The following is a 13801-nucleotide window of genomic DNA, read 5'->3' as shown; positions in this document are numbered from 1 at the left end:
ACGATGAGTTACTAATCAAAAACCATAATTCCCGACCTACGGGAGCCAAGGCATTTCCCGAAGTGAATGCTACGGCGGTAGAATATTCGGGAAGGAGAAACCAGACCAACCGAGGTCGTGGTCGGCGTTTCAACAACAAACGTGGAAAGCCTTACTATCCTAAAAGTATTAGATCTAACAAATGGGTTAGATCTGAACAACCTCCTAAAGGCAAAGAAACCGAAGAGGATACCACAAAGAAAAGTGAGACTGTATGTTACAGATGTGGATGTAAGGGACATTGGTCCCGTACCTGTCGTACTCCCCCACATTTGTGCAAGTTATATCAAGAGTCCATAAAAGGAAAGGCTAAAGAGGTGAACCTCACAGAAAATGTTGAAGGGACTTCATACCTTGAATCCTCCGACTTCGCTAATGAGCTGGACTAGATTACTCCTGAAGAGAATCGAAATGCCTATGATAAGAGTATTGAATAGTTTTCAGTATTACCATGTATAATTATTACATTTCTTGTTTTAAACAAATAATGATGTTTTAACATCACCTTAATGTATAATTATTGTGTTTTTCCTTATATGAATGAATTTTATGTTTCCTTTTATATTTATGACAATTTCAGAAATGGATCAGAATGGTAATGAAGCAAAATCCAAGAAACGGATTCGTGAAATATGCATACCAGATAGTGGAACAACGCACACTATTCTGAGACAAAAGAGATATTTCTCTGATATAAAACCAACAAGAATTGTCGTCAATACAATATCAGGTCCTGCAGACGTGATTGAAGGAACTGGTAAAGCAAACTTTACTTTACCGAATGGAACAAAATTTTCCATAAATAATGCTCTATATTCTCCAAGTTCTAAAAGGAATTTGTTGAGTTTTAAAGACATATATCTTCACGGATATGATACTCAGTCTGCAACTGAGGATGGAAAGAAATACATGTATGTAACTTCTGAGAAATGTGGCAGAAAACACATATTGGAAAAGTTTCCAGAGCTTCCTTCGGGGTTACATCATACTTATATCGATGAGATCGAATCAAATCTTGTAGTAGAACGGAACCCAGAAGAGTTCACGTTATGGCATGATCGCCTTGGCCACCCAGGAACTACAATGATGCGTAAAATCATAGAAAGTTCACATGGTCATCCACTGAAAATCCAGGAGATTTCTCAAGGGAATAAAATGACATGTGTTGCATGTTCTCTAGGAAAATTGATCGTAAGGCCATCGCCAACCAAAATCGATAAAGAATCACCAAAGTTCCTTGAAAGAATTCAAGGCGATATATGTGGACCTATACACCCACCTTGTGGACCATTCCACTATTTTATGGTATTAATTGACGCATCCAGTAGATGGTCACACGTTTGTCTATTATCATCTCGAAATGTGGCATTTGCGAGATTTCTAACTCAGATAATCAAACTGCGAGCACAGTTTCCTGATTATACTATTAAAAGAGTTAGACTAGACAACGCTGGTGAATTCACATCCCAAGCATTCAATGACTATTGTATGGTAATGGGAATTGAAGTTGAACATTCGGTTGCTCATGTTCATACGCAAAATGGTTTGGCTGAATCTTTAATTAAGCGTCTGCAATTGATTGCAAGACCATTGATCATGAGATCAAAATTTCCAACCTCTGTATGGGGACATGCCATTTTGCATGCAGAAGCACTCATTCGGATCAGACCGAGTGCATACCATAAGTATTCCCCACTACAATTAGCGTTTGGTCGAGAACCAAACATTTCCCACTTTAGAATCTTTGGTTGTGCGGTATATGTGCCTGTAGCACCACCACAACGTACAAAGATGGGACCACAAAGAAGATTGGGAATATATGTTGGTTTTGATTCCCCATCAAAAGATACCTAGAACCACAGACTGGTGACGTCTTTACAGCACGTTTTGCTGATTGTCATTTTGACGAAAATGTATTCCCAGTTCTAGGGGGAGAAAACAAAAATGTTGGAAGTGATATAAAATGGAGTGTACCATCATTGTTATATCTTGATCCTCATACTAAAGAGTCAGAACTAGAAGTTCGACGAATTATGCATTTACAGAGTATAGCTAACCAGCTACCTGATGCATTTGTAGATACCAAGACGGTAACTAAATCTCATATACCAGCTGCAAATGCTCCTGCTCGTATCAAAATGCCAAATGAACAAGAAAAGGAGGATGACACACGAGAGCCAAAAACACGCCTGAAGCGTGGTAGACCTGTTGGTTCTAAGGATAAGAATCCTAGGAAACAGAAGAAAGCTGAAATATATGATGCACCCAAAATAGCAGAAAATATTTTGGAAGAAATAAATGATAAGGATTCTGATGAATCAGAGCATCATGAATCAGAGCATCATGAATCGAAAGATAATCATGAGATTTCTATTAATTACATCCATAATAAAAGGATATGGAATAGAAATAAACAAAATGACCTTGATGATGCTTTCTCATATATTGTGTCAAGTGAAATAAATGAAGAAATCGATGATCCAGAACCAAAATCTGTCTATGAATGTCAAAAAGACATGATTGGGAACAATGGAAAAATGCAATACAAGCTGAACTTGATTCGCTTAATAAACGAAAAGTATTTGGATCTATTGTGCTCACACCTGCAGATGTGAGACCAGTTGGGTACAAATGGGTTTTCGTTCGAAAGCGAAATGAGAAAAATGAGATTACGAGATACAAAGCTCGTCTAGTGGCTCAAGGTTTTTCTCAAAGACCTGGAATCGATTATGAAGAAACGTATTCTCCAGTTATGGATGCCATTACATTTAGATTCTTGATGAGTCTAGCAGCTGATAAAAATCTAGAGATGCGTCTCATGGATGTTGTTACAGCTTATCTATATGGATCATTAGATACTGATATCTACATGAAAGTTCCTGATGGATTTAAAATGCCAGAAGCATTAAGTTCCAAACCTAAAGATGTATGTGCAATAAAATTGCAAAGATCATTATATGGGTTAAAGCAATCTGGACGTATGTGGTATAATCGTCTCAGTGATCATTTAACAAAAGAAGGATATGTGAATGATCCTATATGCCCATGTGTTTTCATCAAGAAAACAATATCCGGATTTGTAATAATCGCGGTATATGTTGATGATCTTAACATCATCGGAACTCAAAAGGAAATACAAAAGGCATCAGACTATCTCAAAGGAGAATTTGAGATGAAAGATCTTGGACAGACACAGTATTGTCTTGGCCTACAAATAGAACATTCACAAAATGGTATATTTGTGCATCAATCCACATACACTAAAAGAGTGTTGAAACGATTTAACATGGATAAATCAACTCCTCTTAGCACCCCGATGGTCGTTAGGTCACTTAATATTGAAAGTGATCCATTTAGACCACCTGAGGAGAAAGAAGAGATACTTGGTCCAGAAGTACCATATCTAAGTGCAATTGGAGCGCTGATGTACCTTGCAAATTGTACACGGCCTGATATATCATTTGCTGTGAATCTTTTGGCAAGATTCAGCTCATCTCCAACTCGAAGACATTGGAATGGGATTAAACATGTTTTTCGTTACCTCCAAGGGACCATTGATTTGGGCTTATTTTATCCTAAAAGTTCAAAAGGTCAAATGGTTGGTTTTGCAGATGCAGGATATCTTTCAGATCCACACAAAGCCCGATCGCAAACAGGATACGTTTTTACGATCGGAGGCACTGCTATATCTTGGCGTTCCCAGAAACAAACGCTCGTGGCTACTTCTTCAAATCATGCTGAGATAATTGCACTCCATGAAGCAAGTAGAGAATGTGTATGGCTGAGATCAATGAGCCGACACATCTGTTCAAGCAGCGGGATTGGCGAAAATACGGAGCCAACTATTCTATATGAAGATAACGCGGCATGTATTGCTCAAACGAAGGAAGGATATATCAAAAGCGATAGAACGAAGCATATTCATCCGAAGTTCTTCTCATACACTCAAGAGCTCGTGAAAAGGAAAGAGATTGAAGTAAGATATGTCCAATCATGCGACAATGAAGCTGACCTCTTCACAAAATCACTCCCTACCTCGGTATTCAGAAAACACATCCATAACATTGGGATGCGCCATCAGAAGGATCTATGACTGTTCATTCGAGGGGGAGCTTACGTAGTTGTACTCTTTTTACCTTACTATGGTTTTTCCCATTGGATTTTCCTCGAAAGGTTTTTAACGAGGCAACAAAGACGTTAAGCGAGAGCGGATAGTGACACCGGCCCCCAAGGGGGAGTGTTACGAAAGTAAACAAAAGCGGCCACCGTAATGTTTGAAATAATTAAAGATGTGGGTCCCGCTGCACTATTTGCACAGTAAATTTTCTTCTATATATACGAACGTTTGCGTTCGTTTATAATACACACCTAAAAACACTTCTCTTCTATTTTCTCTCTATATCAGTGTTATTTCTTTCTACGGGTATAAAATTTTGCCCTTATTTAAATTCCTGCGATACAAATAAATTCCAGTTCTTTTTATAATAATTTCTCTTTTCTTAGTTGACTCTAGTTAATTCCCCAAATTTCATTAATTAATTCCACTGCTATCAATGTGAATTTTTTTGGAAGACTGTAATTACGTGGGTTTTCAAGCTACATTAAATATGATATGAATCATACTTTTTAATTTTGGGCCGCTAGTGTGAGGCCCATAACTCAAAAGGCTTGGCTTATTTGACTACTCGGAGACACGTCTTAACAAATCGGAGGGAGAAGACTCCAGTTTAGAAGTTTACTCTCTGACAGATGGCTAGATTCCTCCTCCTCTGTTTCCTCCTCGCGGCGGCGCTGACGTCATCCCTGACATCCGCCGGCGACGACAATCATGTCTACTCGCCTTGCTCAGATTCCACCGTCGCGGTCGGCGATGGATTCACTTTCGGAATTGCCTTCGCGGCGAAAGACTCTTTCCTTGGCACCAACCGTTCCGTGCAGTACTCTCCCTGCGATCGTCGCCGCCTCTCGCTCAACGGAAACTCTGAGCTGGCCGTATTCAGACCTAAAGTCGATGAGATCACGCTCCTCACCATCAACACCTCTTCTAGTTCCTCTAGTTACCGTCCGGTTAGGTTCTCGTCTCTCTGATCTGTCGTGGTGAATTTAGGGTTTCGATTGCAGGTTCTGATCTATTGTTGATTGGATCGGAGTTTAGTTTAGTTGACTTGTCAAGATCCCAGCTTGTAAAAGTTGGCAACTTTGCTCTGTTGACAAGCTTTGGTAGTTGTATGGGTGCTAAGCTGTTGGATCGACATCTCTTGTATGATAGAATCAGTTTTTTTTTGTCATCTGTAATAAAGGTTTTGGAAAGTAATCTCTGTTTTTGAAAGGTTTGGTTTGTTTCTGTTTTGTTGTTTTAGTGATATGAGATGTTGAAAACAGAGTTTTGTCCTGACAGATTCCTGTCGGCAGGGGATAAGCAGGTTAAGTTATGATGTGCCTGATAGAATCAGCTTTTTTTGTCATCTGTAATAAAGGTTTTGGAAACTAATTTCAGGTTTCTTTCTGTGTTTGTTGTTTTAGTGAGATGAGATGTTGTAAACAGAGTTTTGTCCTGTCAGGATCCTGTTGCTTAGAAGTAGAGGTCTTTGAAATGTGTGTGTGTTAGTTTACAAAGTTACTGGTTTTGATAATGATACTTTGTGATTACAGGATTCCTCAAAGGGATATATGGTAGCGTTCGCTGGTGCAAAATACGCTGCGAGATCAGTTCCAATTATGGTTGCAGACAACGATCACGTCGTCACAAGCTTCACCCTTGTAAATTGATGTCTAGATTTTTCATATTTTTTAATGGAAATTTCTACCTCTATCGTCTGTATTAATGTTTATTTTGTTTAATTATTTTTGTTAAATGTCCAGGTTCTTGAGTTCCAAAAGGGCAGGCTTGAGAACTTGTTCTGGAAGAAAGACGGATGCTCCAAATGCACTGGAGACGCGAAGTTCGTGTGCCTCAACAAAGAGGAATGCGCAATCAAAAGACAAAGCTGCACGAACCAAGGAGGGCAAGTGGATTGTAGCTTGGGGATCCAGTTGGCGTTTTCAGGCACGGATAAGCATTACACCGCGTTGAACTCTTGGTACGAGGTTGCTAATCTGAAGCAGTACTCGCTTTATGGCCTCTACTCTAATCTTAAGGATTCACTAAGCAGCCAGTTCAGTAACATCTTCTGATGAGTTTCTTTCTCCTTTGTGTGTTGTTACTTTTTTGTAACTTTGTATTATTTCTCTCCTGCTTTTGTGTGTTTAATTATTTTGTCTCTTGCTCGCATGATTTTATGCTATATATATTCTGTATTTTATTCCTTGGATTGTAACTTTTCATGAAGTTAATAGTCAGATATATACTTGGAAGTTAATAAACATGTCTTTCACGAAAATGTATAGGTAGTGTACAATATTGTTTTTAAGTATACAATGTTCTGATTTTCCCAAATGGACATTGGTTGATTATTGATTAGTTGGACAAAGTGTTCTAAAAATCGGTATAGTCGGCTTCTGAATAGACAGATACCTAGTTTTAAAAAAAAAATTCATTTAGACGTTAGAAAAATAGATATAAGCGTCTGACTAAACACTAATCTTGTATAAGGCGTCTGGCCACCGTCTAGTGATTTCTTGAACATCGGACATCATGGTTATTCAAAATAACAAAAGATAATAAAGATCTATAAATCCAAAAGCATACAAACACAAAACATAAACTGGAAGCAGGAAAAACAAACATGCAAACATAGTTTCAAAGAAATTCATACCAAATTTAATACATTATACATTTCTACATATCTAGAAATGATGATTGTTAATTCCCGGGTAATCCATAATATAACTAGGATCAAATGAGCTAGCACCAACATTACCTTCTTCGGCGGTTGTTCCATTTCCTGGTGCTAGTGTCTCTGGAAAGAAAACATTGTTGATAGCGTTGCTTCGTTCCTCATGGCTTATGAAATCAAAAGGGTATGGGTGAGACACTGGTCCAACAAAATCAGGGCAGGCCAAGATTGGTGGAAAAGCCGGCGCCATTTCCAAATTATGGTCTCCATTGCTACTACTTCCCTGATATGGATGATAACTCTGATAACATCTAGGGTCTAAAGTGCTGTTGTTGTAAGATGCCATGTTCATCATGATTTGTTGATGACTTTGAGGGGAAGGTTGCTTCAAAGATGGGAAAATCCATTTATCCATCAAGTAGTAGGTTTGCTTCTCCTTTGAAGCACCAATGCTAGCCATGTTCACCTCTTCATAAGTCTTCCTAGCTCTCTCATTTTCCTGGCTGCCTCCTGTGGTGGTCCTAAACTCCTTGACCTGGTCTTCAAATGGATACACCGGTGGATCGCGAAGAGGACAATGCTGAACCGAACCTACCTTCTTCCTCAAATGCATGATGGCGTCCTTTGAGAAAGAGATCAATGAATAGATCTCCTTCACGTCAAGATCATCAAGTTTAGGGAAGCTGCTTAGCTGCACCTTCAACTGATCCATCATACACTCCTCGTTCTCCTTCTGAGTCTTCTTCCTCAAATTCTCATGAACCTTCCATGTCTTCTCCTTCAGATACGACTCCAGACTCGTCTCATTCTTCTTCTTCGTGAACGCCGGCAAGGCATCGAAGTCTTTGAGGAGGTTACGAGCCGCCTCAGCAGATGGCCACACCATTGGTTCAACCTCTTTAGGGGAGAACATAATCAAACAAGCTTTTACATCACATAATGTTGATATTTCTTTTACCTTTTTCACTAACCCCGACCTCCTTTTCTTCAACGTTATTGCTCTAGATTTTTCATTTTCCATCAACGCAAGTTTTACCTTCTTTGTCATGATTGATCACTCTTTGAGTTTGATCTCTCTTTTTAGTTTTATTTTTTTGGGTTGTGTGAGAAGATACTGCTTTTGCAGATTCTTTTATGGTAGAAAAAAAGAGGTTGTTGAGAGTTTGTGATAAAATATATCACACGCCAAATTAGTGGTCATAGTCAAAATACAATTTAACTAATTTGTTAACAAGAATACCAAATTAATTTATGTTCAAAGATGGGAGAAAATTATAATTCGTGACATAGTCAATCCAATGAATTTATTACTTATTAATAATAATTAACACATTGAATAATATGTATTTATGGAAGCACCGTAGGCTAATGGTTAAGGTTTAAAGACTTCTACACCCAGGTCTGGGGTTCAAATCCCAGACTATGCAATTACTATGCAATTTATTGTAGATTACATGAAATCTAGATTTGAAGTCCCGGAGAGAGCGATTTATTAAACAATTATGCAGACTACGGAAGAAAGATTTATAAGGGATCTTCAACATAGTGCAAGTAAATCTGGTCAGACGTGGATCTTCATAGGACGGCCCAGGTGATGCAGTTAAGCGTAGATCTTCATAAAGCAGGTAGTATTGTCGGTTATCGAATGATATATGTAATCTTTCTCATATCGTAATTGATCATAATATAAATTAGCGTTAAAAAAATAATAATATGTATTTATGATTTTTAGTCAAAATATTTTACGATTCAATAGTGGTTATCTAATTTGTAAACAAGAATGCAGAACTTTAATTTATGTTCGAAATATATAACTGTTGTCACCGAATGCATGTAATCAGGCCCGGTCCAGAGAGTAGGCTACATAAGCAGCTGCTTAGGGCTCCTGACCCATATTTTACAAATTTACATTACCAACTATCATTATTTGGATATTTGCTAAATTAGCTTGGGGGTCCATACTAAAATTTTTAATGTTACGGGCTGCATGTAATGACTAAAACTAACAAGTACGACATTTTTATATCATTATATAACGATCATTATTTATTTGAAACTAAATCATCTTAAACAACTAAAATTTTAAAAACCATTGATATAATCCATGTGATAGTTTAATAGCGACTCGTAGTTGGAAAAGCTATGGCAGTGTGTCAAATTACTCTACTTCACTCTTTTTTTTGCTTCCAGCTAGATCTCCTGATACCAATGTTCAAGAAAGCGCTAGACGTTAATCATGAAGTGACTCAACGCGTAGTGACTAAAAACAAAACTGATGCTTAAAACATTAGCTAAGCAGCTTAGACGTTCATAAATTATAATAATATAGTAAATATATGTAATATTTTATGTTAATATCATTATTTACTAATAATAAAATTTATATTATTTATTTTCATTAAATTTTACACTATAATATATTTATTATTATATTTTGTGAATAATAAATTATATATTATTATTATAATATTATTACAATATTATAATTCTCTCAGCCGTTTAGAAGGTAATCGTCATGGTTTTATAAAGCTTATAATGTCTAAGCACTGCCTAGACGGCTGCATAGAACGCTGTCCCGTCGCTTTCTTGAACACTGTCTAATGCTTCTCTTTCCACTTTACAGTATGTTTCAACTTTCTAGCACATCATATTCCAACTTGCAAAAATAGAAAGACTAATACGTATAGTTTTTGTGTTACCGGTTGATCTTAATCTAACCTTGTTTAATTCGACATGCTTATATACTTCAACGACACACAAGAACAAACGATAGAAAAAAAAAAGAAATATATCCCCAACATAGATAGATACAGGAAATAATCTACTTAATTTCTTATTTAACCCAAAGATTTGACATTTTCCCAATAAAAATCAAATAAAAAGGTGGTTCACAAAAAAACTCAGCAGTAATAAGTAGAAACACAATGCTGGTTTGATGAAAAAGTTTTCAAAGAAAGAATATATTTGCAAACTACAAAACTCACTTCAACGTAACAGAAGACGCCTTGCCTGAGGAGGACTTGGTGGTGGCACTTGACCTTGAGCTGGCGGACTTCCACCACCGCCACCTCCACCTCCGCCTCCGTTTGTCTGCCATGGTTTAACAACAGCAAGAACGACAACAACTATGATGATGATGAGAATGATAATGGCGTAACATGTCCATTTACGGGTATTCTTCTGGTAAACCCGAGCGGTATGTAGCTGCTCTGTTCCTCCTCGGATGAAAGAGCTGGCTCGGCCCACGTGGCTCTCGATGTCATCTAACTGAGCTCCCTGGTGCTCGACCAGCACGGCCATGTCTAGAAACACTTGGTGAAGCTCCTTGAGATTCTTCTCAATGTCTTTAACCGCATCATGCCTTTCTTGGATCTCGTTAATGGTGTCTAAGACCCTTCCTCTTCCTTGTTCTTGTATTGCTTTCTGCAAGAACCTCTCACTTTCTCCTGTAATAAAACAGTTAAATGAGTCCCCCAATGTTACACACCGCTCATATTCGAACGTGTCTAGTTTTCAGCGAACAATTCCTTTTAATTCATATACCTATAAACTAGCACAAGAAAAAAAAATTCAAACTAACACTCGGTAAGAACCGTGAATTCTGTTTTGAGTATTGCAAAATAATATCAAAACAATATTGATGCGGCTGTATCTTGGGATATAAAATTCGCACACAACTACTATGTATTACAGCCGATAGTGGAATTAAATAAAACATAATTCCCTCAAATAGTTTTTTTAAGTTTTTATCACAAAATAGTCTTCAAGAAAACCACCAAAATAACTTTTTTTTTATTTTGAAAATTTTAATATCTTTTTTTACTTTTTTTTTTAATTTGAAACTCTATCCCCCAAACCTTACCCAACTCTAAACCCTAAGTTTAGATTAGTTAACTTTATCCTTTATTAAAACTTATTTTGTCTTTTTTTTCTTTTGACAGCAAGCTGACTCATATTGACTCTGTAAACCAAATCGGTAACTCCGCATCCATGTGAACGACGAAGGACTTTGTTTCCTAGCACTACGTGCTAAGCTGTCCGCCCGTAGGTTTTCCGTTCGGGGTACATGAACGATGTCTGAGTTGTGGAAACTTCTTTTTAAAAGCCTAATATCTTTCAGATAGCTTTCAAATGCTGGCCATTCTTCTGGTTCCGAAACCATCTTCACCAGTTGTGAACAATCCGTTGCAAATGTGACCTGAAACGGTCTTAAATTCTTCATACATTCCATTGCCCATATGAGTGCTTCCACCTCCGAATGCAGGGGTGATAGACATGCTCTGACATTTCTTGCCCCTAATAAGCCATCAAAGCCCGATAATGTGCTATACCAGCCTTGTCCGGAGAATACTTCCTTATTCTTCCATGATCCATCTATAAAGCACCATCGTCCCTGAGTCACTAGTGTAGAACTGGTTTGTACCTGGTGCTCTCTCGTTGGATCATTTGCTACCTGTGCCTCAGCCCAGGTGATGATTCCAATTCTGCCATTTGAAGTGTTTCTCTTGGATCAATATCCAAGTTCCTAAAAACTTTGTTATTCCGGCCTTTCCATAAATACCATAATATCCATGAAAATTGATGATCATCCATTTTGGGATTGACTCTCCAAAAAAGTGATCCATATTAGCGTAAAAAGAGCTAATAGGGAAGACATTGGGATGCGATGGTATCTTAGATAGAGCCCAAACTTGACGTGCTGGAGGACATTCAAAAAACACATGATTTATTGATTCCTTCAGATTTCCACATCGAACACAACATATATCCCCTTGTATTCCTCTCGCCTTTAGATTTTTCATGACTGCTATACATCTTGAAAGAATTTTTCATAAGAAATGCTTTATCTTTGGAGGGCACCGCACTTTCCAACAAAAAGCTTTTAGTGTATCTACTATGGGCCCATAAAATTCTGGTGGTTTTTCCCTATCAGGGTATACCCGTTGCACTTGATAACCTGATTGGACCGAGTATTTCCCATTGTTAATAAAATGCCATCTATCCCTATCATCCATCTGGTTCCTGCTTAATGAGAGACTTTCAATAATTTTTACATCATGAGGATCCACCAAAGCTCTGATTGCCTGTAAATTCCATGTTCGGGATTCCAGATTAATGAGGGAATCCACTGTGAGGTCCGTGTAACTGTTGTGAAGGTTTTTGTTTGCTGGTTTCGGGAGAGTGGCTGGGATCCAAGGATCATTCCATACTGAAATAGATGAACATGTTCCCACCCTTTTAATTAGTCCTTTACAAACCAGAGATCTAGCAGAAATAATACTCCTCCAACCACGGGGAGTATGAGCGGATCGGTTCCAGTGGTGAGGCATTCCTGTAGTACCGTCCTTTGAAAACTCTTGAAAAAAGAGTATTTGGCTTTTCAATCAGCCGCCACAATTGCTTTCCAAACATTGCCGTATTAAAATCAATAAGATCCTTGAAGCCAAATCCACCATTTTCATTAGGCACACATAATTTATCCTAAGATTTCCAATGCATATCTTTTGTACTTCCTCCTGGACTCCACCAAAACTGAGCGACTACACTTGTTAACTTTTTTACTGTAGCCATCGGTAACCGATAAACAGACTTTACATCGTTTGGCAGAGCCGTGACCACCGATTTAATAATTACCTATTTTCCTCTTTTAGTAAAGAATCTAAAAGTCCATCCATTAACTCTATTATTCAAGCGGTCTTGTACAAAACCAAACACTTGTACCTTAGATCCCCCAAGGCTTTCTGGTAATCCTAAATAAGATCTCATACCTCCTATATTTTAAATTCCGAAAATATCTCTCAATTCCTGACGACTACTTTCTTCAATTTTATGTCCAAATTGAATGAAAGATTTTGGTCATTTTTTTCATTGAGAGTTATTTTTGTGAAAACATTTTAAAAAAAATTGTCCTAGGAAATTTCTTTTAAATAAATAGATCAAACATTGACTTTGTTTATTCATCTATTTTCTTTAAAACTTTTTTTTCTTTCTATAATATTGTTACCAATTATTTTTATTTTCGTGATTTTCAATAAGAATTTTCCAGGTTCTACACATTTATTATGATGAAAGAAAACCATTTTACTAACCTGTAGAAATGAGTCGATCTAACGTTTTCTCGTCAGGATTCTCGCCGGTGACGGTGAAGTACCTCCTCTGTACAGTTTCTCTATACTCAGAGGAGATAAGCTCCCTCAAGCGGTTAAAACTATCCATGGAGTCCTTCAACTTCTTCCTCAGACCATTGAGAAGAGACGTCCGGGTACGATCAGAGGAGGATCCAGGTCCACAACCAGGGAGGCTCCGGTTAGCGGCATTGGATCGATCAAGCGCCTCGAGCTTAACCTTAATCATCTTGGCCTTCTTCAAAGCTACACCGACGTCACCGTCCATCTTGGAGCGGAGATCTTTAACAGCTTGAGCATTGGGAAGAGTCTTGCTCTGCTCGTGAGAGGATTGGAGTGTGTCGTTGACACGATCCAGCTCTTTCAACTCTTCCTTCACAGACTCAACGTCTTCGAAGAACTTGTCGAGGTTCACTCCCGCCGGATGCGCCATCTGAACGCCGGTGCCTTGAGGAGATGGTGCTCCGCTGCTGCGGAAGCGAGTGAACGAGCTTGAAAATAAATCGTTCATCGAGAAAGAGAGATTCAGATCCAACGGAAAGTCGTTATGATTCAACGACACGGTTTATTTATTGAACGACCGAAGAAGGTAGAGAAAGAGAGAGGAAAAGTATAAAATGAATTATTTAACGTCTTAAAAAAGTTTAGGAGGAAGAGGTCAAAAGAGGAGGACTCAATGGTTGACTTTGAAGCTTCCGAGTAAGTATTAAGTAACGATGGCGGCTACGGAAAGGTGAAAGCGAAAGTGAAAGCGTGTGGTGTCTAAGTATGGTAAGCTGATTAAAGTAGTACAACGCACGGTTTACTATATTCAGATTGAAATAAAACATTTGTCCCAAAAAAAAAAATCAAAACATATCT

At 38.0% G+C, this 13801-nt stretch overlaps 3 protein-coding genes across 3 annotated transcripts; 1 reads left to right on the top strand and 2 right to left on the bottom strand.

The window, feature by feature from the left end:
• The first annotated feature begins 4733 nt into the window (after positions 1-4733).
• On the top strand, positions 4734-6398 carry LOC106452500. Its single transcript, XM_013894642.2, has 3 exons — positions 4734-5106; positions 5692-5799; positions 5902-6398. The coding sequence occupies exons 1-3, from the start codon at positions 4789-4791 to the stop codon at positions 6211-6213; spliced, it is 738 nt and encodes a 245-aa protein (XP_013750096.1). The 5' UTR covers positions 4734-4788; the 3' UTR covers positions 6214-6398.
• Positions 6264-9388, bottom strand: LOC106454166 (agamous-like MADS-box protein AGL17). Its single transcript, XM_048759253.1, has one exon. It carries the CDS (start codon positions 7861-7863, stop codon positions 6826-6828), a length of 1038 nt encoding a protein of 345 aa, XP_048615210.1. The 5' UTR covers positions 7864-9388; the 3' UTR covers positions 6264-6825.
• Positions 9389-9623: 235 nt separating this feature from the next.
• Positions 9624-13617, bottom strand: LOC106452501 (syntaxin-121). The gene is made up of 2 exons (XM_013894643.3): positions 12905-13617; positions 9624-10261 (listed from the first exon to the last, which is right to left on the bottom strand). The coding sequence occupies exons 1-2, from the start codon at positions 13449-13451 to the stop codon at positions 9801-9803; spliced, it is 1008 nt and encodes a 335-aa protein (XP_013750097.1). The 5' UTR covers positions 13452-13617; the 3' UTR covers positions 9624-9800.
• Between the last annotated feature and the right edge of the window lie 184 nt (positions 13618-13801).

The sequence above is a fragment of the Brassica napus genome, chromosome C5, assembly GCF_020379485.1.
Source record: "Brassica napus cultivar Da-Ae chromosome C5, Da-Ae, whole genome shotgun sequence".
Taxonomy (NCBI): Eukaryota; Viridiplantae; Streptophyta; class Magnoliopsida; order Brassicales; family Brassicaceae; genus Brassica; species Brassica napus.
The sequence above is the reverse complement of the archived record's forward strand: the minus strand, read 5'-3'. Positions and strand labels throughout refer to the sequence as shown.